The 21482-nt window shown below is 58.1% G+C and overlaps 1 protein-coding gene across 10 annotated transcripts in view; it reads left to right on the top strand.

Annotated features, from left to right (window-relative positions):
• Window positions 1-21482, top strand: part of Ccdc13 (coiled-coil domain containing 13) — a 36661-nt gene that overhangs the window by 10193 nt on the left and 4986 nt on the right. For 8 of the 10 annotated variants that reach the window (XM_010624486.3, XM_033762641.1, XM_010624485.3 and 5 more), the window contains 12 exons: window positions 1925-2172; window positions 4196-4344; window positions 7720-7862; window positions 8620-8709; window positions 10662-10781; window positions 11655-11759; window positions 12769-12930; window positions 15048-15224; window positions 16174-16380; window positions 16837-16976; window positions 17247-17330; window positions 18796-18918. In XM_010624486.3, the coding sequence (XP_010622788.1) occupies window positions 1952-2172; window positions 4196-4344; window positions 7720-7862; window positions 8620-8709; window positions 10662-10781; window positions 11655-11759; window positions 12769-12930; window positions 15048-15224; window positions 16174-16380; window positions 16837-16976; window positions 17247-17330; window positions 18796-18918 (1721 nt within the window). In that variant the 5' untranslated portion in view covers window positions 1925-1951. The remainder of the gene's footprint in view (window positions 1-1924; window positions 2173-4195; window positions 4345-7719; window positions 7863-8619; window positions 8710-10661; window positions 10782-11654; window positions 11760-12768; window positions 12931-15047; window positions 15225-16173; window positions 16381-16836; window positions 16977-17246; window positions 17331-18795; window positions 18919-21482) is intronic. The other 2 variants (XM_010624478.2, XM_010624484.3) reach the window with 2 other exon arrangements.

Consider the following 21482-nt stretch of genomic DNA (forward strand, 5'->3'; position numbering starts at 1 on the left):
AAAAAAAAAAAAAAAAAAAAAAGCTTATCGAGACCCCATTGCTTACCAATTAGAAAGAAAAAATCCAGGCTGGCCACATAAGTGCTGACATGGATATGAGTAGCTAATATGGGGACCCAAGAAGACGCAGCCTCTCTGGAAGGCAGGTTCACAGTGTGTTAGCTACTTCCTCTTTTCTGGGACACAACACCCAACAGCCACAAGTTAAAGGAGGAGAGGTTTATTTAGCTCACAGTATATAGAGGTTCAGTCTATAGTTGGCTGGTTCCAAGGCAGGGCAGCATGGCAGAGGGGCATCTGAGAGGAGAAACAGTCCATGGAGGGCAGACAGGAAGCAGGAGGAATCAAGGGTGGAGGAGGGAGAGAGTCCCTTCTGGGCCACACTCCCAGGACCCGCCACTCAGCATCACATTCAGATTTAAGCTCATCAGTGGACCAGTCCACACTCACGAGTATCATGACCCTGTGGTCCAGTCACCTCCCAGAAGCCCCGTCTACGAACACTTGAGGCTTTGAGAGTGGACGTGTAGAAATAAACCCTAACATGCTACTTCTTAAATTTAAACATAAAATCCCCACATTTATGGGAATGTTCTTTCAGGGTGGTGGTAGTGGTTCACACAGGCATATATACTTGTCAAAACTCATTTGTACACAAAAAAATGGCAAATTTTATTGTGTACAAATTATAAATCAGTAAACTGATTGAAAAGAAAGCAGAATTCACCTTCAGAGGCAGGGGTGGGACTCACGATCCCACAGCAGATGGATGACGACCACAGGAGGGACTAGGTGGTTTAGACCTTAAGTCACTCACCTCGCACAGACACGGGGACATCACAGGGAGGCCCAGACATCACCCCGGTTCGGGGTGGTCCTAGGGAAGATGTTCTAGGGAAGCAGAATTCACCTTGTAGGCTGTTCTCTTTGGAATCACAATGAGCCTGATTCAGACAACATCGTGAAACAGTCCCCAGTGAAATAGAGATCTCAGGGAGAGTGGAGCGGAGGGCAGTTGTGTGGCCCCTGCAGGTGGATGGGTCTGAACCTGAGTCTCCTGTGTCGGTGAAAGCTCTTTCCTCTCCCTCTTGGGGAGAAAGAGGTCCAGGGCATGGACTGGGTCAAGACCTGGATTCTAAATTTCTCCAGCTCAGCAGGTCAAAATAACACACTCTGTGGGTATCATTTTCTAAGCCCAGCTGTGGGTCACCACAGAAGGGTGTATCTGATTGATGCATTGAGCTGTACACTCAGGAGTTCGCATTTCTGTAAATTGCACCTCAGCTTTTTGGTGAGGGGTCTCACTATGTAGATTAGGCTGGCTGCAAGCTTGTGGTGATCCTCCTGCCTCAGCCTCCCAAGTGCTGGGATCGAAGACATTCACCACTGTCTCCAGTTTACACCTCAATTTTCAGCAAAACAAGTGTTGATGCCTTTTGGGACATGGTGGTGCAGATCTATAATCCCAGCACTATGGGAGACTGAGGCAGGAGGATTACAAGTTTGAGCTCAGCCTGGGTGACTTAGAGACTTGGCAAGATCCTGTCTCCAAATAAAAAAATAAAATAAGGCTAGGAATGTAGCTCACTGGAAAGGCCCTGGGTTCAGTCCCTGGTATCCCCACCCACTCCAGCCGCACACAAAACAGAAGTAAGGATGCCTGAGCTTCATTCCTAGAAACTGGGATTTAGCTGGTCTGGGATGGGTGCAGGCACTGTTCTATTTTAGGGGCTCGCAGGGACCCTGATGTTCCCCAGAATAGACAGCAGTGACTTCAGGCCCGACTCTGTGTCTGAGTGGTGGGGAAGGTGCTGATCCCTCGTGCAGGTGTGGCCCGTCCTGGGGCGGGTGGAGGCTCGACTCTGACTGCTGGAAGGGCACTGCAGTGGGTGGAGGTGTGCAGAGTCACCGCTGTGTGCTTCAGCCCCTTCCAGACCCCAGGAGGATCGAGATGGACGCAGAGGAAGCCTCACAGGACACCGTGCGGCTGCAGTTCAAGGCGATGCAGGAGCTGCAGCACCGCAGGCTACAGAAGCAGATGGAGGCGAAGAGGGAAAAGAGCCTGCAGCTCCAGAGCCACGCTGGTGGCCAGGAAGGGCCCTCGGGGGTCTCTGACGGCCTCGGCCTCCTTCTCTCAGGGGAGCAGGACTTGAAGAGTGTCTTCCAGCAGAGGTAACGGAGGCCTGACCTCCCACGGGGCCTCAGGCAGGCGGAGGCAGGGCAGGGCGGCGCAGAGTAAGATGTGGGCTCCTCCATGAAAGTGGCTTCCACACGGGGTTGGTTCTTCAAAACTCCTGGATCTGCTAGAGCCATGCTCTGAGGCAAAAATTTAATATGAAACACACCAGAAAATCATCTAAAGTGAACCTGAACATTGAAAACCTCCTCCGGGTATAGTTTATCACCTGGTTTTACTCTATGTGACTGAGTGATTGGTTGATTGACTGCAGTACTGGGGGTTGAACCCAGGGCCTTCGCACTGAGCTGTGTCCCCATTCATTCATTCATTTATATTTTGACACAGCATCTGGCTAAGGTGCTAAATTGCCCAGGCTGAGTTCGAACTTGTGAGCCTCCTGCCTCAGCCTCCCACAGTGCTGGGATTAAGGAGTGCACTGCCACACCTATTTTATCAACAGATTTTTTCCCCCATCTCTCTTTCATGAGAATTCTGTGTCTCTGAGGAGTTGGTTGGCTGCTGCTGGTTCCAGGTGCTCGTTGTTCCAAATCCCTGGCTGGCTTCTCACCCGGCTTCCTCTCCTGTCCTGGAGACACAAAACGCCCCTTCCCAAAGATGCACCTGCTGATCCTTTCCCCTCCACGGAAGGTGGATAGTTGGACGCATCGAGAGCCTGCTCGGTGTGCTCTGACCCTGGCAGTCTCCGGAGGCATCCGGCCCACACCGCTCAGAGGCAGCAGGGACTTCAGTCCTCTGCCCGTTGCTGCACCAGACGGGCTCCACGCTGTTGAGCCAACTCCTTACTTCTGCTTTTCATCTGGAATATTTCTTCCATCTTCAAATTCAATTTTTTTTAAATCACCTTCAAATTCTGCTTTTTTATAGTTTCTGTTTTCAAACTGACCTACTTTAAAATGCCAATTGGAAGAAATATTTCTAATAATTGAAAAAATGTTTTAAATGATACAGCTCCTGAGTTTCAGCTCTCAGTCAACCCCAGACCTGTTTCCAAATGACCTATCCCCAAACCAAGGAACTGGGTTGGCGGAGACCTGAGCCCCTGTTTAGTAACAGCAGCAGCAGCCGCTGCCCAAAAATTCCCTGCCTCCGGCAGCTCCTTGTGCACTGCGCCTGACACAGCAGCCAGTGCCCATCGTTCGGGGTTTCCTGGCTCCGTGAAGACGGCGGTGACACACCCTCTCCCAGTGTTCGGCAAAGTGTACCCCAACCCTGGAGGCTGAGCCTCAGTTTGAAGCTCACAGAAATCGCCATTTGGTCTGCCCGTGTGTGTGCACGTGCGTGTGCCCACGTGGGCATGGAGGACTGCAGCAGCTCCGTCGGAACTTGGGAAGTGCGGCTGTGACGAAGGCTGTGAACCCCTCGAGTCTGACCGTGCTTCTGCGGCCCAGCCTCTAAGTGCTTGCTCGTGTTCATTCTGACTTCTTCTTTACCAACAGATAATTTGGTACCTTGCTTTTCAAGGTCCAAATCTATGATGACCTTTGGGTTTGGTTTTTAATTTTCTTTTACTTTTTAATTTATTTTTGTTTGTATATTTTGAGACAGGGTCTCCTTACACAGTCCAGGCTGGTCTTGAACTCATTGTGTACCCCAGGCTGGCCTCAACCCCCACCCTCCTGCCTCAGCCTCCTGAATGCTGGTAATACAGGCGTGTGCCACTGCGCCCCGTTCATTTTTTGCTATTTTGTCAACTGCCATCTTTATTTGAGAATGTGCCGAGACTAGCTTTGTAGCTGCCCATTCGTGGTCATGCGTATCCCGTGGGAGTGTGAGCATACTTCCCCGACACGGGTTGTGCAGTAGACCTGGAAGCCAGCTCATAAGCCATGCTGTTCGGACCTTCTTTTCTCCTGCTTATGTGGTGCACACACGCGTGACCACTCAATCCCGGGAGCAGTGTGTTGAATCTGCTGACCTCTCCCTAACCCTGTTCCTTTCTGGGTAGCCCAGTCCTGCTCCCCAGTGCTAGGCGCTCATGCTGCCTTTGCTTTGCAGAGTGCTCGAAGACGAGGTCCAGCAGCTGCGGGACGAGCTCAGGGAGACCGTGGACGAGAATGGGCGCTTGTACAAGCTGCTGAAGGAGAGGGACTTTGAAATCAAACACCTCAAGAAGAAAATTGAAGAGGACAGACTGGCCTTCACAGGTAGTCCAGGGGTCATCCGACTGCCACGCCGGCCCCAGAGGGTGGGCGCCGAGAGGCAGTGCCAAGGGTCTGCTGGGGTCACATGTGTCTAGCTGCATCCAGAGGTGAGGGGAGGTGGAGGACAAGAGCAGGAAACTTGGGACAGAGTGAGCAGGGACAGGCAACCCAGCTGGCTGGGAACCCGGCTCCCTGCTGCGCTCACGGGAGGAAGGGTCCGTCTCTCCTTGGCTCAGATGCTGTGTCCCAGACATCACGGGCTGGGTGGGGTCAGGTGCTTGCCCTGAGGCTCCTGCCTGCCCTCCAGGGGCTGCTGGTGAGGGCCTGGGCTGCCCTGGACTCCGTGGTTATGAATCTGACCTTGGCCCTGACTGTGCTTCACCCCTGCACCACCACGGAGCATTTCCCAGGGCCGATCCACCAGCAGGCACCTGTCACCACCCTCATGCCCACGTCTGCCAGCGTGACTCTCTGCCCAGCCCAGAGGACGGCCGGGTCAGAGCCACGGGGAAGAGCGCAAGGAGCTTGGTGTCCTGGGCCCTGGCAGCCCTGTGCCCCTTCTGCTCTTTCCTGCTTTGAGGATCAGCCGTGCTCCCCCTCACCCGGAGTTCAAGGGCAGCTGCAGTTGGCCAGGCTGCATAGAAGCAGGGATCCAGGGGGAGTGGGGGACCCAGTGCCATGGTGCGGCAACCCAGGAGGCAGCACGGCCGCACCTGCTCCCCACCGCTGTCCCTGCACTGGCACTCTGCCAATGCGCGGAGTTGGCTGTGTCCTCCTGAGGACCACTTAAATCTAGTCGGTGTCAGGTGTTTGTTTTGGCGTTTTGAGTGTGTGTGTGTGTGTGTGTGTGTGTGTGTGTGTGTGTGCACACGTTACTGGAGATTGAACCCAGGACCTTCACACTGAGCTACATCTCCAACCTGTTTGTTGACTCATTATTCATATCTTGAGACAGGATCTCACTAATTCACTAAGTTTCCCAGGCTGTCCTCAAAGTTGTGATCGTCCTGCCTCAGCCCCCCAGAGTGCTGGGATTACAGGTGTGCACCATGCTGGCCAACATCACATTTCAGAGGTGAAGTCCGACTGACCCCATTCAGTTTTTTAAACCAGGCCACAAATGTTGGCTATGGACAGCTGATGGGCTGTTTTCCGTTGGCTGGAGTTTCACTGTGTGCTTTGGTGATTTCAGGGTGCTGAACTTGTACAGTCTGTTAGAATTAGTATCTCAGCATGTCAAGTGGAAGGCAGAAACTTGGCCACGGTAGAAGTCCTTCACCCTCCCCACAGGCATCACAGCTTTTATGTGCATTATACCAGGTTTACTGAGAATCTTAAAGACGTGATAGGTTTTGCTGGCAACCATTATACACATTTTAAAGAGCTTAAAGAGACAAAATCCCTGTGCTTTCCCACAGCTTTGCCATTTGTCAAGGAGGTCACAGCTTTAGGCCTGGCTGGGCTGCGGTTGGACAGGGAGACAGGAGGAGAGGAGAGAGCAGCGGTCTCTGGGCTCCCTGTTGTCTGGACAAAAGGGGGCCTCACCTGCCTGCTGCTGAGGGCTGTCCAGGACTCGCACTGCTTCCGAGTCTAGGAGGAAAACCCAACCTGGGAAACTCACCCCTGGGTCATTTGTTCATCGGGGTTTGGTTTCCTCCCCAATGTGCTTGGTATGGCTTAGCTTCCAGTCACTGGGGCACGATACCAAATACCCACAATTGCAAGGAGGAAAGGTTTGATCTGGCTCCTGGTTCAGGGAATTCAGCTCCATGGCAGGAACATCATGGCGGAAGGGCACGGTGGAGGGCTGCTCCCCTCATGGTGACCAGGAAGTAGGGAGAGAACAGAGGAGGGAGCTGGATCCCCAAAGGCCCCCATGGTGACTCTCCATGAACCCATCGGTAGATCCATCCACCTGAGAGGGCGGTGCCCCGATTAGTCACCTCCCACACACACACCTTGAGGGACATCCTAGGTCTGACCCCGACACTCACTTGCTTCCAGAATCCTCACCTTGCTTCTTCGTGCATTCTGTCCCGGGGCTTGGGTTCCTTGTTGGGAGCAATAGGGCGGCACATGCTTCCTCCACCCCAGCAGAGCCAGAGCTTCAGTCACTAGTGTGATGGTGTCCCCTCCCCGTCCCTGGGAGCCAGCATGTCCTCCTGTCCACCCCAGACCTTGAGGGCCCCAGCCTGCTCTGAGCCCTCGCCCTTGGTGTGTCCTTGTCCTCCTCAGCATGCGGGAGGTCTGAGGGCAGCTGCTCCCTACTGCCCACCTGTGGCACAGCCCTCCCAGGGCAGCAGCCCCCGGAGGCTCAGAATCTCCCGAGTGCTGCCACGTGCTCTCCACACTGTCCCCTCTGCACGTGGGCCCGGCCTCGCTGGAACGTAAGACAGGATGGTGTCTGTGCCAGGCTCCAGGGACTGGAGTGTCAGAAGCATGTGGGAAACTTGCCAGCGCTGCCACCTTTCCAAGAGCCAGGTCCCCGTCCTCGGAGCGTAGCCCGGAGCCTGCTCCTCAAGGACAGCCCACTTCTCCCCAGCCATATCCACCCCTTGTGTGTCTAGCTGTGGGTCTGACTGTGGACGAACTCCCTCCTCCGAGAGCTGCCAGGCCACCTCTGGGCCCCACCTCACAGCCCAGTGCTCCCCACGGTCCACGCATGCTGACCGTTTGGTTCTCATTGTCTGTCTCCCTGCTAGAATGCAAACTCTGGGAGTCCCTTTTACTCACCACCAAATCCCTGACACTGAGAGGGCCCAGCACTTGGCAGAAACTCAATAAACACTTGCTCAGTGAACGTGTGCGCCTGGAGTACTTAGGTGCCGCCACAGAACTCCGTCAAAGAAGCGGCCACTTCATCCCAGCAGCTTCCGGCCATGAGCATTCACTCGGCTCAGACGTCGGGGATCAGTGGGGTTGGCTGGGATTGGCCTGGCATGGCTGGGGTGGCTGCTTGTCCCCTGTCCCTCTTCTGGGGACTGACAAGCCAGCCCAGACCTGCTCGCGTGCAGATGGTGTGAGTGCTCCTCCAGCGCCTTCCTGCCCTGGCCCCCACCTCCCGCTGGCCAAGCTCAGAGCCCAGCGGGCAGAGGTTGGGGGCTACACCCCCTCATCAGAGGACTCAGGGGAAGAATGGGAGCATAAGCCCACCTCCCACAGAGCTGAACCTCTGCCTTCTGGTTTCACCGTCTCCCTGAGTGGCTTCATCTGTGTCCTCCTCAGCACCAGGCTCCTGGGTGTGCAGGACTCTCGGAGCCTCTGCCCCTTGATCTCCTTCCAGCTCCTTGCACCAAAAGCCCCAGCACTATTGCCATGTGGCATGAGAGTAGCATGCAGGACTCCTTTTTCTTGACCCTGCCATTCCTTCTGTTTTAGGCACAGCTGGCCCGGCAGGAGACCTGGTGGCCTCCAGAGTCGTGGAGCTGTCCAAAAGGAACCGAGTGCTGGCGGCTGAGTCAGAGGCTGCGCGAGCCAGGGTGAAACAGCTGAGCAGCTGCGTGCAGCAGCTGGAGCTGGAGGTGAGGGCACCACAGGAGGTGCTGCCAGCCTCTGAGGGCTCAAGGCTCAGCACTGGGCATGGTGGCCTCATGTACCCCTCATGTACTCAGTGAGTGTGAGCACACTGCCCTTGGTGCCGTGGGAGCATCTATTCTGTGGCACAGTGTTTTGAGATCTGTCTCCAATTCTGAGCCAGGCCCTCAGGAGGTGGGGAGGTTGGCATAGCCATGGCGGCTCCTGGAGACAGAGTACGTGGGCTTGTGGTATGGTTGTCACCCGAGGCGGAGGAGAGAGCAGCACCTGGACGGGGTGGTGGCCAGGACCAGCAGGGGAGCTGCCTGGGGTTACCGGTCAGGGCACACAGTGTATCCAGACTCTGAGGGCCTAGCTGGAACCAAAGCCTCAAGCAGGGATGAGGCCTGAAAGCAGCCAGCACAGTGCAGAGTGGCGTGGGAGGGGTCCCGCCCACCAGTCAGACAGGGCCAGGCCTCTGTGCGAAGTGTCAGGAGGGTGCTACAGGCTCAGAGTCCCAGACGCCCTGTGTCCCGGGTCCAAGTCCACAATTCTCCCACGCTGGGCCAGGGCTCAGCAGTATCCGCCAGGCTGCTGGTAGGTCCTGGCTGCTCTGCTGGTGTGAGGGGAGGGGCAGGAGTCTGTAAGGAGAAAGCACAGCTGCACCGCAGGTTGGGAACCCCACACCCAACACGCCAAGGCACTTTGCTGGGCCGTGCAGCACCCAGCAGAGTGAAATATTAAGGACAAGGTTTGCTTTTTCAGCTGCAGACGGCCCTGGCCAGGCTGCCAGCCAAGGGGGCCACAGACACAGGAGCCAAGCCACCGAGGTCCCGGATGGGAGACGGCACCCTGGTATGGAGTCTGCCTGTGGGGTCGCCGTGGGCCGGGTCCCCAGTCCTCTCCCTCCTTCCCTTACTCCCTCTCCCTGCCTCTTCTTCCTCGTCCTCCCCTGTGGACCTGCAGTTGCCTCTGCCTCGGTCCCCTGGCTCTGTGCTGAGCTGGCATGCGTAGTGCAGCTACCAGGAACAGTGCCTAGTCTGTGGCCCAAGGCTGGGGGCCCTTGCAGAGGCCAGGAGGGTCGGTTCCCAAGGAGGGGCCAAGGCCTCAGGGACCTTAGAGCAGCCACAGGCCTCCTGCTGGCACCTCCTGCAGGGCTCCTCCAGTGGGAGAACCAGCCCACCGCCTGACCCTGCCCAGGCCCTACCCCAGGGAGCGTCAGTGGGTGGCTCTCTGCGTCTACAGTGCACATCCCTGGGCCCCTTGTACCAACCTAGGGAGGGGACTCGCAGAGTAGGAGAGGGGCAGTGTCTGAGCCCAAGCTGGCTGTGGAGTCCAAGTGTCTGGCAGTCCTGGGAGACCAGGTCAGAGGGGCAGAGAGAGCCGGGGGCCTGGACCACCCCTCCCATCTCAGGATCAGGCTACCTGAGAGGCGAGGCCTGTCAGCAGAGGCAGCACACTGGCAACCAGAAGACCCTCCTGCCCTCCCTCTGGAGCCGGCCTTTCCCTTACACTGAGGAGTGCGGCTTTGCCTGCATGACCCAGCCAGGGCCAACCTCTGTGTCCCTCCAGGCCGGGCCCACCACAGAGGCACTGCCGCAACAGCACCCAGGCAGAGCCCTCAGGGGCCTGGGCGCAAAGCTCACATGGGAGGAGGCCTCCCCCCAACCCCAAGCCTCCAGTCTGACAGAGATGGGCACCTCACCGTGGGGTGAGGGGCAGTGGGCAGCCCACAGGCAAAAGGACACACAAATACTTTTTACAGGGTTTACTCGTATTTCCTAGAAGCTTCCAGCTTGCCAGCTTTGCTCACATGGGTTATTCCTTAGTTGGATGTGGTTCTGTGAGGAGGCAGTCGGGGGACCAAGTGTCCAGGGCCAGTTTCTTTGGCCATTGGTTTTCAGCAGGGCTGCCCAGAGCCTCGGGTTCGTGGAACACCACACGTGGTCTCCCTGGGCCACTGCCCACCCTGGCGTTCACAGGAAGGGGTGAGAGCCACAGCGGCCCCCACCTGCCTCCCAGAAGCACCGGCCCCTGGGCTCTGTGTCACCGTGGGGAGGAGCCAAGATCCCGGCAGCAGTGGCTGCCTCCACTGGGAAAGCCAGCCGGGGCAGAAAGACCAGGCCTCTGCCCCAGGGTGTCACCGGCACCCTGCTGCCCAGGGACAGGCACTGCCCCTCTGTTGGTGACACCCGCTTGCTCACTCAGGAGGAGCTCGGGTGGGCTGGCCTCGGAGGCTTGGGACGTGTGGCAAAGACAGGTGGTCGGCAAGTTTCAGAAGGACAGACATGGAGCCAAACGTGTCAACAAAACATCACATGTTGTTTAAAAAAAAATTAAAAACACACAAAGGTCCAGCAGGCCGACTTCATGGTTGCTCCAGTTCTTCAGGTCGCAGGGAGGGAGGGTTTGGGGACTGCACCTGGGTCCCATTCCTGCTCAGTGGGCCCAGTGCCGGTGGATTCCAGGAGAGGGAACCGGGTCAGGGAGGCCGCGGTCCTTGTGCAAGTGAACCAGCGCCTCCTCCAGTGAGACTGGCAGAGGTCTGCAGCCTCCCACAGCTGCCCTACCTGTGTGGGCAGTGCCCGGCCAGCATGTGGGCAGCACTCTGTGCAAGGCAAAGCCTCAGCCTGTAGTCAGGCTGCCAGGGTCCAGCCAGGGCCTTGCCTTCACCAGCATGTGCTCAGGCCAGGGGCTTCCCTCCCGGGACCCCAGGGGCTCATGAAGGTGGAACATGGCACCAAGGACGTGGGGCTATGGCTCTCATGACTCCAGGGAACAAGCGACCGGTCTCCCTGCCCTTCCAGCAGCCGGAGACCCCTGAGGTAAAGGCCCTGCAGGACCGTCTGGCGGCCACGAACCTGAAGATGAGCAACCTGCGTGACCAGGTCCAGGCTGTGAAACAGGAGCTCCGAGCAGCCCAGAAGGTCCTTCAGAGCTGGGCTGGACTCGTGGGGCTGGGGCGGCCAGGAAGATGCAGCCTCAGAAGCCATCATGCCTTGGTCCCGTCCAGCTGGTGGCCACATCAGCACTGTGTGGCGACCCCCTCACTGGGCTGAGGAGGACGGCTTTGTCCCCCCAGGAGGGTCCTCCATCCCACCCCACCCCCACCTAGCAGGCCCAGTGCTGGGCAGGATGCGCCTCCTGTCCTCTGCCCCCGTAGTGACCCCACACAGGCAGGCGGTATGTACCATGTGCATTCAGGGCCCCTTCAAAGGAAACTCAGGCTTGGGGCCCAGGCCCAAGCCCAGGGGTTCGTTATTTATTTCTATTTACACAGTGAATTCCCTGGAATTTTTCTTTCCCTGTGGAACCACTCAGCCTGGCCAAGATCTCCAAAACAATGCTGTATTGTGGAAACCAGAGACAGCCAGCCGGGCGGGGCTCTGTGGGGGCTTCAGAGGGGCTGGACGCAGGCTGGTGCCATGTCTAGGCCTTCATGTGGGGCCGAGCCCTGCATATCCCAGCCCCAGAGCTGGGCCCCTGAGGGAGTCTGGCCCTCGCCCTGCTGCTCATCCTAGCTCTGCTGAGGGCGAGGGTCTGGCGCAGAGGCCCTGAGAGCTCTCAGGAGGTGACAAGTGATGGGTTCCGGGTGGCGCAGGCCCACTCGCCAGGGAGTGTGCAGGGAGCTGGGCACCCCAGGAAGTGCTGAGGCCTACGGGTTCCCTGCCTCAGGGAGACCTGGCCTTCTGGCCTGGCTTGGCAGCTGTCCTCTAAGGCCCAGGAAGGGGTGTGGGTGGAGGCTCCTTGGGGAGCCCCGCTGGCCCCAGCCACAGCGGTGAGCCCCTGCCTGCCTGCAGGTCCTGGCCAGCGAGGTTGGGGAAGACGTGAGTGTGCAGCAGCTTCTGTCCTCGCCTGGGACCTGGAGGGGACGTGCCCAGCAGATCCTTGTGCTGCAGAGCAAGGTGAGTGGCCACTGCCACCTGCTCAGCCCAGCCCCCGTGAGACTCAGACACGGAACCCAGCAGGGCTGCTCTTCCCTCCTCCCTCACCAGCCTGACTCCAATGTGAGATTTAATGCACAAGCGCGTATTTAGCACTCACAACCCCAGGCCCTCGTGCTTAACAGATGCCAGTGCCTCTGGTGTGATTTCCTGTTCTGCAGCCACACTTCTTTTTTCCCTAGTTCATCTAAATCTGTGTGACTGTTGTGACTTAGGCTCTTTCCAGTCTTGTCCAGATGCATGCAGACTTTGGATGTTTTTATTACCCAATGAAAACTTAGCCCCACCTCGCTCTCTTTTCCTGAGCATGTTGGAGTGCGCCCAGCCCAACAAAGGGTGACACCCCCTTGCCACTTTCCGCGGGCCTGTGTGTGCCAGGCTCTGTGTGGAGCGCCTCACCTGGACTGTCTTGGGGTTTCTCAAAGTAACCCACTCCCAGAAGTCACCAGGCCCTTCCCTTGGCAGTCTGGAGTAGATTCCAGGATTTGTCACTGCAAGCAGAACCAATGGATTCATGTTTCCGGCGTGTTTGGGATGCTGACTCCTCATAATGACATTTTACAGTGTTTACCCAAGGCTCATTTCCTGGTAGAGGGAGCTGGGATTGAGGGAAGTGAAGTGACCCAGGCAGTCACACAGCCAGCGGGGCTCTGGGCTTCTCCTGCAGTGGCCCACCCTCTGCAGAGCCCCATCTTCGGCGGTCCACCCATAGAGTCCTTCCCTGTCCTGAAACCCAGGCCACACGTCTGCTTCTTGGCCTTGAGACGGGGGCTATCCTTGGCCCTGATGAGTCTGGTTTCTGAGCCTCTCTGTGCCCTGGGCCAGCACAGGCCCCTCCCCACACAGAGAACCCCCACGGCCCTGGGGCAGAGGCTCCAAGTCTTCAGTCCCAGTGGGGTCTGCTCTCTCCCCTAATGGTGGGGTCTGTGACACTCACTCGGGCTGGAACGAGGAGTTTTACTGCCCTCAGGTCCGGGAGCTTGAGAAGCAGTTGGGACAGTCCCGGAGCAGGTCTGCGGGGACAGCCAGTGACGAGCTGTCTGTCCACCCAGACCCCAGGAAGCTGTCGCCACAGGAGAGGAACCTGCAGAGGATCCACAGCCTGAAAAGGGAGAGGCAGGAAGGCTGGGAGGTGAGGATGGCACCGGGGAGCCTGGGGCCGGGAGGGCCCAGGAGGCCCTGGGGGGTGGGGGGCATGGGGCAGGCAGTCCCCTTGAGTGGGCCCAGCTGGAGCTGCCTAGAAGGGTCTTGATGGGCTGTTTGCAGGATGTTGTGCCTGAACCATCCTGGGAAGGGAGGGAAGGCAGGTTATGGGTTGTGGCTAGATGGGGCTGGGGTGGGCATCTCCAGGCTTATGAAAGGGTGGGGCTACAGTGTGAGACTTGATTCCACTGAGTTTGAGCGACAGACAGAACTTCTAGCCTGATACTGTTATGGAAGGAACTGGTAAATGATACGCAGAGATGCAAGAAGTGGGTGAAATAAAACATGTTTACTTTTGCTAGCAAAGGATCAGTCTGCACCGTGAGCTGTGCCAAATGACCAACCCTGGGCTGGGTGACAAATCTGCCTTTTATAGGAGTTTTACAATCATAACCTCATTTTAGGTGATAAAACTCTCTGGTTCCCACTCTTCCCATCACAAAACATGGTCACAAGCCAGTACAATGTTAACCCAAATGTAGCAGTTTCTTTCAAGATGTTTATCCCTAGCTGTTCCAGCCCACAGGAGTGGGGGCCAGAGGTAGGAAAGCAGGACTGGTAACATTCCTTTCATCTCATCGCTTTTATAGCCATGTGGTTTACAGAAAGTTTTATGGCTCAAGGGCTAGGTTGCAGCTAAGCACATCCAGCAATTGTTAATTTTAAACCGGGGCTATGAGCCTTTTAAGCTTCACTGCTGAAATCTCCAGTGTTTTGTAAACAAGCAATGCAAAACAAATTACAGAAGCAAAAGACAGCGGTTATTCTATATTTTCTTTAACATTTTGTAGGTTCCAGGCTATTTGCAGAAGTTCTCTATCAGTATGAACAGTCCCCCATGCTCTCACTCTGGGTGTGGCTGGACAGGGGACTTAGGGACTTTCTCAGGTCTGGGTTGGCCACACTGTGTGCCATGGGACCCATCGTCCACCCTAGCCTCACGGCGTGTCCAACCAAGCTCCAGAAATCAGTGTCTTTGGCAAGGCTGGGGTCACGAGCCCTCTTGAGCTGGTCCTGTTGTCCCAGGAAGCACCCAGCTCTCTTGGCCAAGCCATGGTGCCCATGCCCAGGTCAGGCCTGGCTGAGAGTAGGAGCCAGAACAGCTGGCGCAAAGTGGGAAGCAGCAGGAGGTGTGCTGGCCAGCCAAGTGGTGAGCCCCAGGCCTCCTGTGCCAGGGATGCAGTGACTGTCACCACACTGTACCTTACCGCGCGCTGGACCAGCGGGCACAGGCTGGGATGAGGCAGGTCTGCAGGCCTGAGCCCTGGCTTTCCCCCGAAGGCAGTGGAGAATCCCAGGGCCTCTGAGGCGATGGCATGTGGTCAGTGTGCAAGTTGGGAAGGCTGCGTGGCCAAGGGAGGGGAGGTGGAAGAGGCAGTGATGATCTGTTCAGGACGGGGTGAGGACTGCAGGGGCTGGGGGATGAAAGTAGGACCCAGGGTGGACCCCGAATGCCCTGTGGCTGACTGGAAGGGAGTCGCGCCAGGAGAGGGACAGAGGACTGGTTGGGTGTGGGGTGAGGAGGGGAAGGGGAGACAGGGCTCAGATTCACTGTCACAGGGCAGAACCGGTGTCCTGTAGGCCTGGCCCCCTCCGCCCACCCCTCGAGCAGGCAGAGCAGAGCCTCTTGCCTGTCTGCCATTCACCCCTCAGGGCTGACCCCCTCAGCAGTCGAGGGCTCTGTGCCATGGGGTCTCCTCCCGTTTCGGGCTTGCCTGGCCTCTGTGGCAACCACAGGCCTGAGCCCCGCTCTGTTCCTGTGCTCTCTGCTGCACTCCCTCCACCCGGTCCCCACTTGTCATCTGTGTTTGTACATTTGGGATGTCACCTGCACGTCCTGCTAGGAGGCTCTGGGGAAGTCAGAGGCCAGCACCTGCTGTCCTTCCGGGTCCGGCTCGGGGACCCTGCTCCAGGCCCAGTCCCACTCGGCCCCGCCGCTGCTGTTGAGTTTGTCTCATGCAGCGCTGGCCCAAGTTCCTGTGCCCACCCTAGGCCGCTGGCTGGGTGGGAGCCCAGGACTGAGCTGGCCCTGGCTTCCCCGTGCAGAAGCTCGCAGGTGAGCGAGACGCCCTCCAGGGAGAGCTGGAGGGGCTGAAGAGAAAGTTCGAGGGTGCACGCTCCCGCAACAAGGTCCTGTCCAATGAGGTGAAGACCCTCCGGGGCCAGATGGGGACGCTGGCAGAGAAGGGCAGGCACGACGATGAGCTCATCGACGCCCTCATGGTAGGAGGCCCTCCGGGGCTCACAGCCTCCACCCCAGATGAAGCAGCCATGCTGTGCAGGCACAGACCCCGGCCTGAGGACCCCACGGGAGGGAAGATAGTGGGGAGATGGGAAGGGCCCAGGTCCAGCTTCAGCAGGACATGGAGGGACCCTGGCTTCATACGTGTTTGTGTCCGTCCCTTCCCAAGGCCCTTGATGATATTGTGTCCCCAAGACAGCTCCCAGTGTCACAGGTTAGGGTCCCTTTCACAGCTGAGAGCCCAGCACACAGGCCCGGTACATAACTCAGTCCCAACAACACAGCCGAGCTCCATCCGGGAGCTCCAGACCTGGCTGCCCTGTAGCCTGAGTCGCCCCAGGTTTAGGACCTGAATTCCATATGGTCCCCACCTGCCCCAGGGAGATGCAGCTGGCTGGACTGCAGCACTTGGGACACAGTGTGGCCCCAGAACCCCAGAACGGAGGCTGCCTCGGTCCCCCCTGTGCTGGCTAACCCCAGCCCAGCCTCGGCCACTCGCTGGGCCTCAGCAGCCAGCTTTTGCCACCAGGTACAGGCTGGGTTTCCTCTGTATCCCTCAGCGGCTGCCAGGCCAGCCCTGCATCCAAGGCTCTCTGGCCTCTGCTTCCTCCTCCCCTTCCGAGTGGTTGCCATGGCTCTTGCTGTTGTCCTGCTGCAGGAAGCTGGGAGTGTCCTTGGAGCATTTCCAGGGCATGGGCATCAGGTGGGTGGGCTAGGGCACTGCCTCCCAGGGGTCCAGGCCTGGCTTTTACCCCCACGCCTGCCCTGCCACTGAGGAGCTGCCCGAGCTCTTCCTGCTCCCCTTGTGCCCTGCCCACCTGGTTTGAGTCCCAGTGAGCTGTGCTGTGCTATGGGGTCCTTGTGGCCCGGAGAGAAGACAGGGGTCACCCGAGCAGCCAGGACTGACCCGCTGTCTGGCCTGGCCCCCAGGAGCAGCTGAAGCAGCTGCAGGAGACCCTGAGCAGCCTCAGCCTGCAGGAGGAGAAGGCACGTGCATCCCAGCGCCACCAGGACCAGGAGGCCCACAGTGAAGCCCAGCGGAACAGCAGCCTGGTGGCCCAGCTTCAGGCCGTGGTGGCCGAGCGGGAGGCCAAGGTGCGGCAGCTGGAGCTGGAGGTCAGGCAGCTCAGCGGGCAGGTGAGGGCATGAGTGCCGGGAATCCCAGCCTCCTCTTCCTGCGCTGTCCTCGCTCTGGCACCAGAAAGGACAGGTCCCTCTGCAGTCCTCAGCGGACAGGCATCAGCTGCCATTTCCTCCAACCAGCTGGGGAGGGGCTCGTGCCAGGCTGCTGCGCACCTGTACCTGCCGTCCCTCCTTGATGGCGAGGGAACCCTACGGTCCCTTCCCAGTGGGCATCAGGCCCTGACCTGGCCAAGTCCACAGCTGGGCATCTCCCCTGGCCCGGAACTGGAGCAGCCCCTGGCTTCCTGAAGAGAGGCTTCAGCCAATGCCATCATCATGCGTGCAGCTCCTCCCCACGTAGGCCTCACTTCCCTCTGAAGAGAAGCCTCTTTCATGTCCCCAGGGCCCCAAAACCAAGCCCCCCCGCCACTGTACCAAAGCCCGACACGGAGCCCACATCTGTCCCCACAGTATCTCCGGGACAAAGGCCCTGGTGAGGGGTCCTGCAGGCCCAAGGTCAACCCCACTCACCCCAGGCTCTCAGACGACCAGGACGTGGCCCAGTCCCCAGGCTCCGCAGGTGACCACACCAGCCGACTGGGGTCCTCTCGGTGAGCGTGCGCTGGGGAGGGGAAGCCTCCGATGGGTCCCGGGTGGCCTGCGCCCCTGATGATCCTTCCCCACACCTGCAGGGCAGCCGTGAGGCCCAGGCCTCACTGTGACAGCCCTTGAGAGTCCTCAAGGCCCGTCTGTCCCTGCTCCTCATGCAGCCCCACTGGGCCCCAACATTGCTGGGTGGTTTCATTCCAGGAAGAGGCCGGGGATGCTGGGAGCCCATGTTGGGCCCCTCAGCTGCTGACGGCCCCTCTGACCCCGCACAGTGCCGTGAGCAGCCTGGGCCACACGCTGGTGGAGTCGGTGCTCACAAGGCCTTCCCTGCCCAGCCCCCACGGGACCACACCCAGGTACGAACCCCACAGTTCAGCCAGGGCCCAGTCCCCTGAAGAGGGGAGATGGAGACCAGGATGGCCCAGGTCCCCAGTTCACAGCCCAGGCAACAGTCAGTGGCCTGAGAGCTGGAGCCCCGCCCGGCCTGGCTCCCTGTGGCTGACAGGGCAGGCGTGACCCAGCACCATGCCTGTGCCTGTGACACAGGCTCCATTCTCCGGGGGAGCCCTGTCCATGGCTCCCATTCTGGGTCACCGACACCCTTGGTCTTGTGCCTCTCTTTGTTGGTAGAATCAGCCTGGGGCTTGAACAGGGCCTTTGTTCTGACTGCCAGCTCACAGACAAGGATGGCTTTGTCCTGCCTCAGCCTGCTGGAGCCCTGCTTCTGTGGCAACAGACCCCGGTCCCTTGGGCAGGTCACCTGGTCTGGCGGGGCCCTCTCCCGACTCCCTGTGTGGCTCCAGGAAAGTCTCTGGGCTGCTGTCCTGAGGCACCTGGGACACTTGCGACCTGCTGCTGGTGCCACGGCCAGCCTGGCTTCTCCTTGTCGCGGCACCAGGGCATGAGTGGCCGTCTCTGAGGGGACATCCCGCCCAGGCCCATGCAGCTATGACCGAACTTCCACGGGGCAGACACATGACACTGACAGAGGGAGCCTAGCCCTTGAGGGCCCTGCCCGCTGAGCTCCCTGTCCCTCCAGCGAGGGAGGGCCCCGCCCTGCATGACTGGTGGGTGCTGGATGGACAGAGCAGAGGGGCAGCCCCTCCTCTGCTCCTCTGCCCTCCCTGGAGTCATGGCACCCGTGGGCAGCACTCCAGGCTCCCAGGTCCAGGATGCAGATCCGCATTTCCCGCCAGCACCAAGCCACTGTCAACGGCCACTGACCCAGAGCCCCCTGAGTGCAAGGGAGCAGTGCTGGGACCAAAGTGAGGGGCTGAGGTCCCAGGGCCCCTCACCACCATGGTGCTTAGTGGGACCTTGGCCCATACGAGCAGCCCCAGAGCTGTGTCCTGCTGCCTCATAGCCCTCCCTGTGCACCACATTGCCGGAGGAGCTGGGGTCACATGTGGGCTCTGGGACTCTAGGGCGGGGGTCCCCTTCTGTCCTAGCCCTGGCCACCTGCAAGGAAGGGTATCTGGTTCAGGAAGGTGAAATGGGTTTGGAGTGAGTGAGGAGGGGAAGGCAGGCTTGGCACAGACATCAGGGCCACTGGCCGTTGGCAGGACAGTCAGGCCCCAGAAGCCACATCGGTGCTACGGGCAACCAGGGCCCGGGAGCCAGCATCCAGAGCAGGCAGGTGGCTCCAGGTCCCATGGGGATCATGTGGGCACTGATGGAACCACAGCAGCAGGGACTGCAGCAGGACTTTCTGACTGGCCCTGCAAGCCCAGGTGTCCTTCCTGTCCCTGCCACTGTTCCAGACGTGCGTGTGGTCTCCTGGCCTCAGTGACCTCTGCCCTCTGCCCTCCACCCTGGCTGCAGCTTCCCAGACTCCATGGAGCAGAAAGGCTGGCGGGCTCAGGTGACCGAGATCAAGGCACTGTGGCAGGCCACCGAGGTGGAGCGGGACCGGCTGAGCGAATTTGTCACCGTGCTGCAGAAAAGGTAACATGTGGGCTGTGCTCTGGGGCCCGTAATCTGGGGCCTCCCTCACTGAGCCCCTCCTGGTCCGTCCAGGGCAGCCCCAGCCCAGCCTCAGGCCCACCCATAGGCCCTGCAGCCTGTGTGCAGCCCTGTCCCACACCCCTGGAGTCTCTGGAGGGCACTGGAGCTGTGGTCTACCAGTCAGTGCAGCTGCAGTTAGAGCCGTAGTGGTGCTGTGGGCTGCTTGGTGGGAGAGGACACAGGCTGGCAGCTGTGGGGACAGAGACCCCTTGGGACACCCTGGCCCAGAGGCCCCCATGTCCTCCTGAGGCTGTTGACTGACTTCATGCAAACGAATCAGTGTGTACCTGAGTGGCCCTTGGCAGGACCGCGGGTGCCAGGTGACCCACAGCGGCACTGCTGCATCTGTCTCCCAACCACGTCCAGTGCCAGCCAGGCTCCCTGACGGTTCTGGCCAAGTGGCGTGGGGGGAAGATTTTCAGAAGGCGCTGGAAATCCCAAGGTGCAAAGGGGAGGGGAGCCCCAGAAGACATGGCGCTTGGAGGCACCTTGGTGCTCAGTGGCTTCCTGCATTTCTGCTGTGCTTTTTGGGCAGGGGCAGCTCCCAGGACCACTCACATGAGGTGGTCAGCTCTGATATTTCCATTTTTTCTGTTCATGGAGATTATATGAATTTCAGACATAGGTTCATGAGAAAAGAGACATTAATTTCCTCCTGTGGTTGAAGTTTGGTGGACAGGGCAGGTCTCTGTTCTATCAGATGGAGACACATACGCAGTTCCAGATTTCTCTCCTATTCCTAAATTACTCCTGCAACCAGGATATGACTCAGCTATCCACTGCTGTGTAGTAAATATCCCCAGCTTAGTGGCTTCAGACACACTGGTTCATCTTTCTCTCTGCCCTCTGGGTTACTGGTTGCTCTGCTCCACAGTGTCAGCTGGGGTCACCTGTGCAGTCTCACTGGGCCAGATGCTCCGTGAGCCCCTGGGTCCCCTCACAGGGTCTCGCTGTCTGGGGTGACACCCTGGACAGACAGGGTCTGAGGATGCGGTCCCTCTCGGGGCCACACTTTGGCCACCCCATCAGCCAGCAAAGGCCAAGAGTCCCTTCTGCTCCCCGTCAGGAGCTCTGCCAGACTACCTAGGCCCATCACCGAGACACAGGGCCCTTCCTACTCTGGATCTCACTGTCCCCCTGGCATCAACAAGAAAGGGGGCCTGGACAGGCTCTGCACTCTGACCCCCAAGCCAGTTCAATTCAGGACCTCCACCCAAGAGCCTGGCTGTCTGTGGGGCCTGGCCTCAGTCTCTCTGTGCCACTGCCCCCTTCCTCCCCTCTGTCCCACAGCCCCAGTTCTGAGGCACCTAGTGATGGGAGGAGAACTTGCCAGCCAGTGCCCGCTGTCCTGTTGGTCATTGTCTGAAAGCAAGTTATTTCTTAGCTTTGACCCCTTTCTCAAGTTCGTCATAGGAGGGCTGGCCTCAGCAGGCTACAGGCAGAAGTCACTAAATATGGGTGTTTTGTAAAAAAGCATGCAGTTGGCTTTGTTTTTAAGTTCAAAATGGGAATTTCTGTGTTTAAACCGTAGTGTTTAGGCCATCTTCACTTTGTCATATATGATCACCTTAATTAGTTTTTTCTATTTGCCACAATTTTTCCCTGCTGCTTTTTCTCCTTTCTTCTCCCTGATGCTGGATTGGTGAAGTTTTATTTTCCTTTCCTCCATGGGAGTTGGGAAGTTATACCTCTCTCTCTTTCTTCCGGTTACCCTGAACACTTAACAGAAAGCCCTGCTCCAGAAGTCTAGTCTGGGGTCTCTCCACTGTCTCTCTCTGCTTCCTCCACTGTCTGGCTCCGGTTACTGTTTTCTGATGTTTTTCTCTCCTATTCTTTCTTCAAACCACCTGAAAGTAAACACTCCAAGTTAGTCTTGGGTGTTAAAGTCAGTGTAATTTCCTTTTGCCAAGGGCTTTATCTTCCTCTCCTCATCCTCCTCCGTTTTTGGCACTGGGGATGGAACCCAGGACGTTCAAACTGAGCTGCATCTCCAGCTCCCCCACTCCCTTTCTGAAACAATGTCTCATTAAGTAGCTCCGTTGCCAAGACTGGGCTCAACCCGCAATCCTCCTGCCTCAGCCTCCCAATAGCATTGGGATTACAGGTGTGGCCTGTGATGCTGGGCTCATTTCCTTCTTGCCAGTGTGTGCCTGTGGGTCAGTGGCAGCAGTGTAAATCTGCTGTCTTTGTTTTTGACTATCTTTAATGAATGAAAAGAGAAATTTGGATGGAATTCTAAATGGGTCTTTTTTCTGAGCCTTTTGAGGCCATTATTTCATCTTTGAGCACCCACGTTGCTAAAAAGAAATCTGCTGTCAGTTTGCTTCTCCTTTGTAGAGGTGGCCTTTCTCTCTAGACGTTTTTTCTACGTTCTCTGTCTCTGATATTTCTCCTCTCCACTGCACTGTGTCCAGGTGCATGTGTGCGCTCTCACACACACATGCACACACACGTGCACACACCCACAATGTCCACATGCGTGTGCACACACTGTTTTCCCACTC

This window comes from Fukomys damarensis, unplaced genomic scaffold (genome assembly GCF_012274545.1).
Source record: "Fukomys damarensis isolate Sample0158 unplaced genomic scaffold, DMR_v1.0_HiC HiC_scaffold_12, whole genome shotgun sequence".
NCBI classification, from domain to species: domain Eukaryota; kingdom Metazoa; phylum Chordata; class Mammalia; order Rodentia; family Bathyergidae; genus Fukomys; species Fukomys damarensis.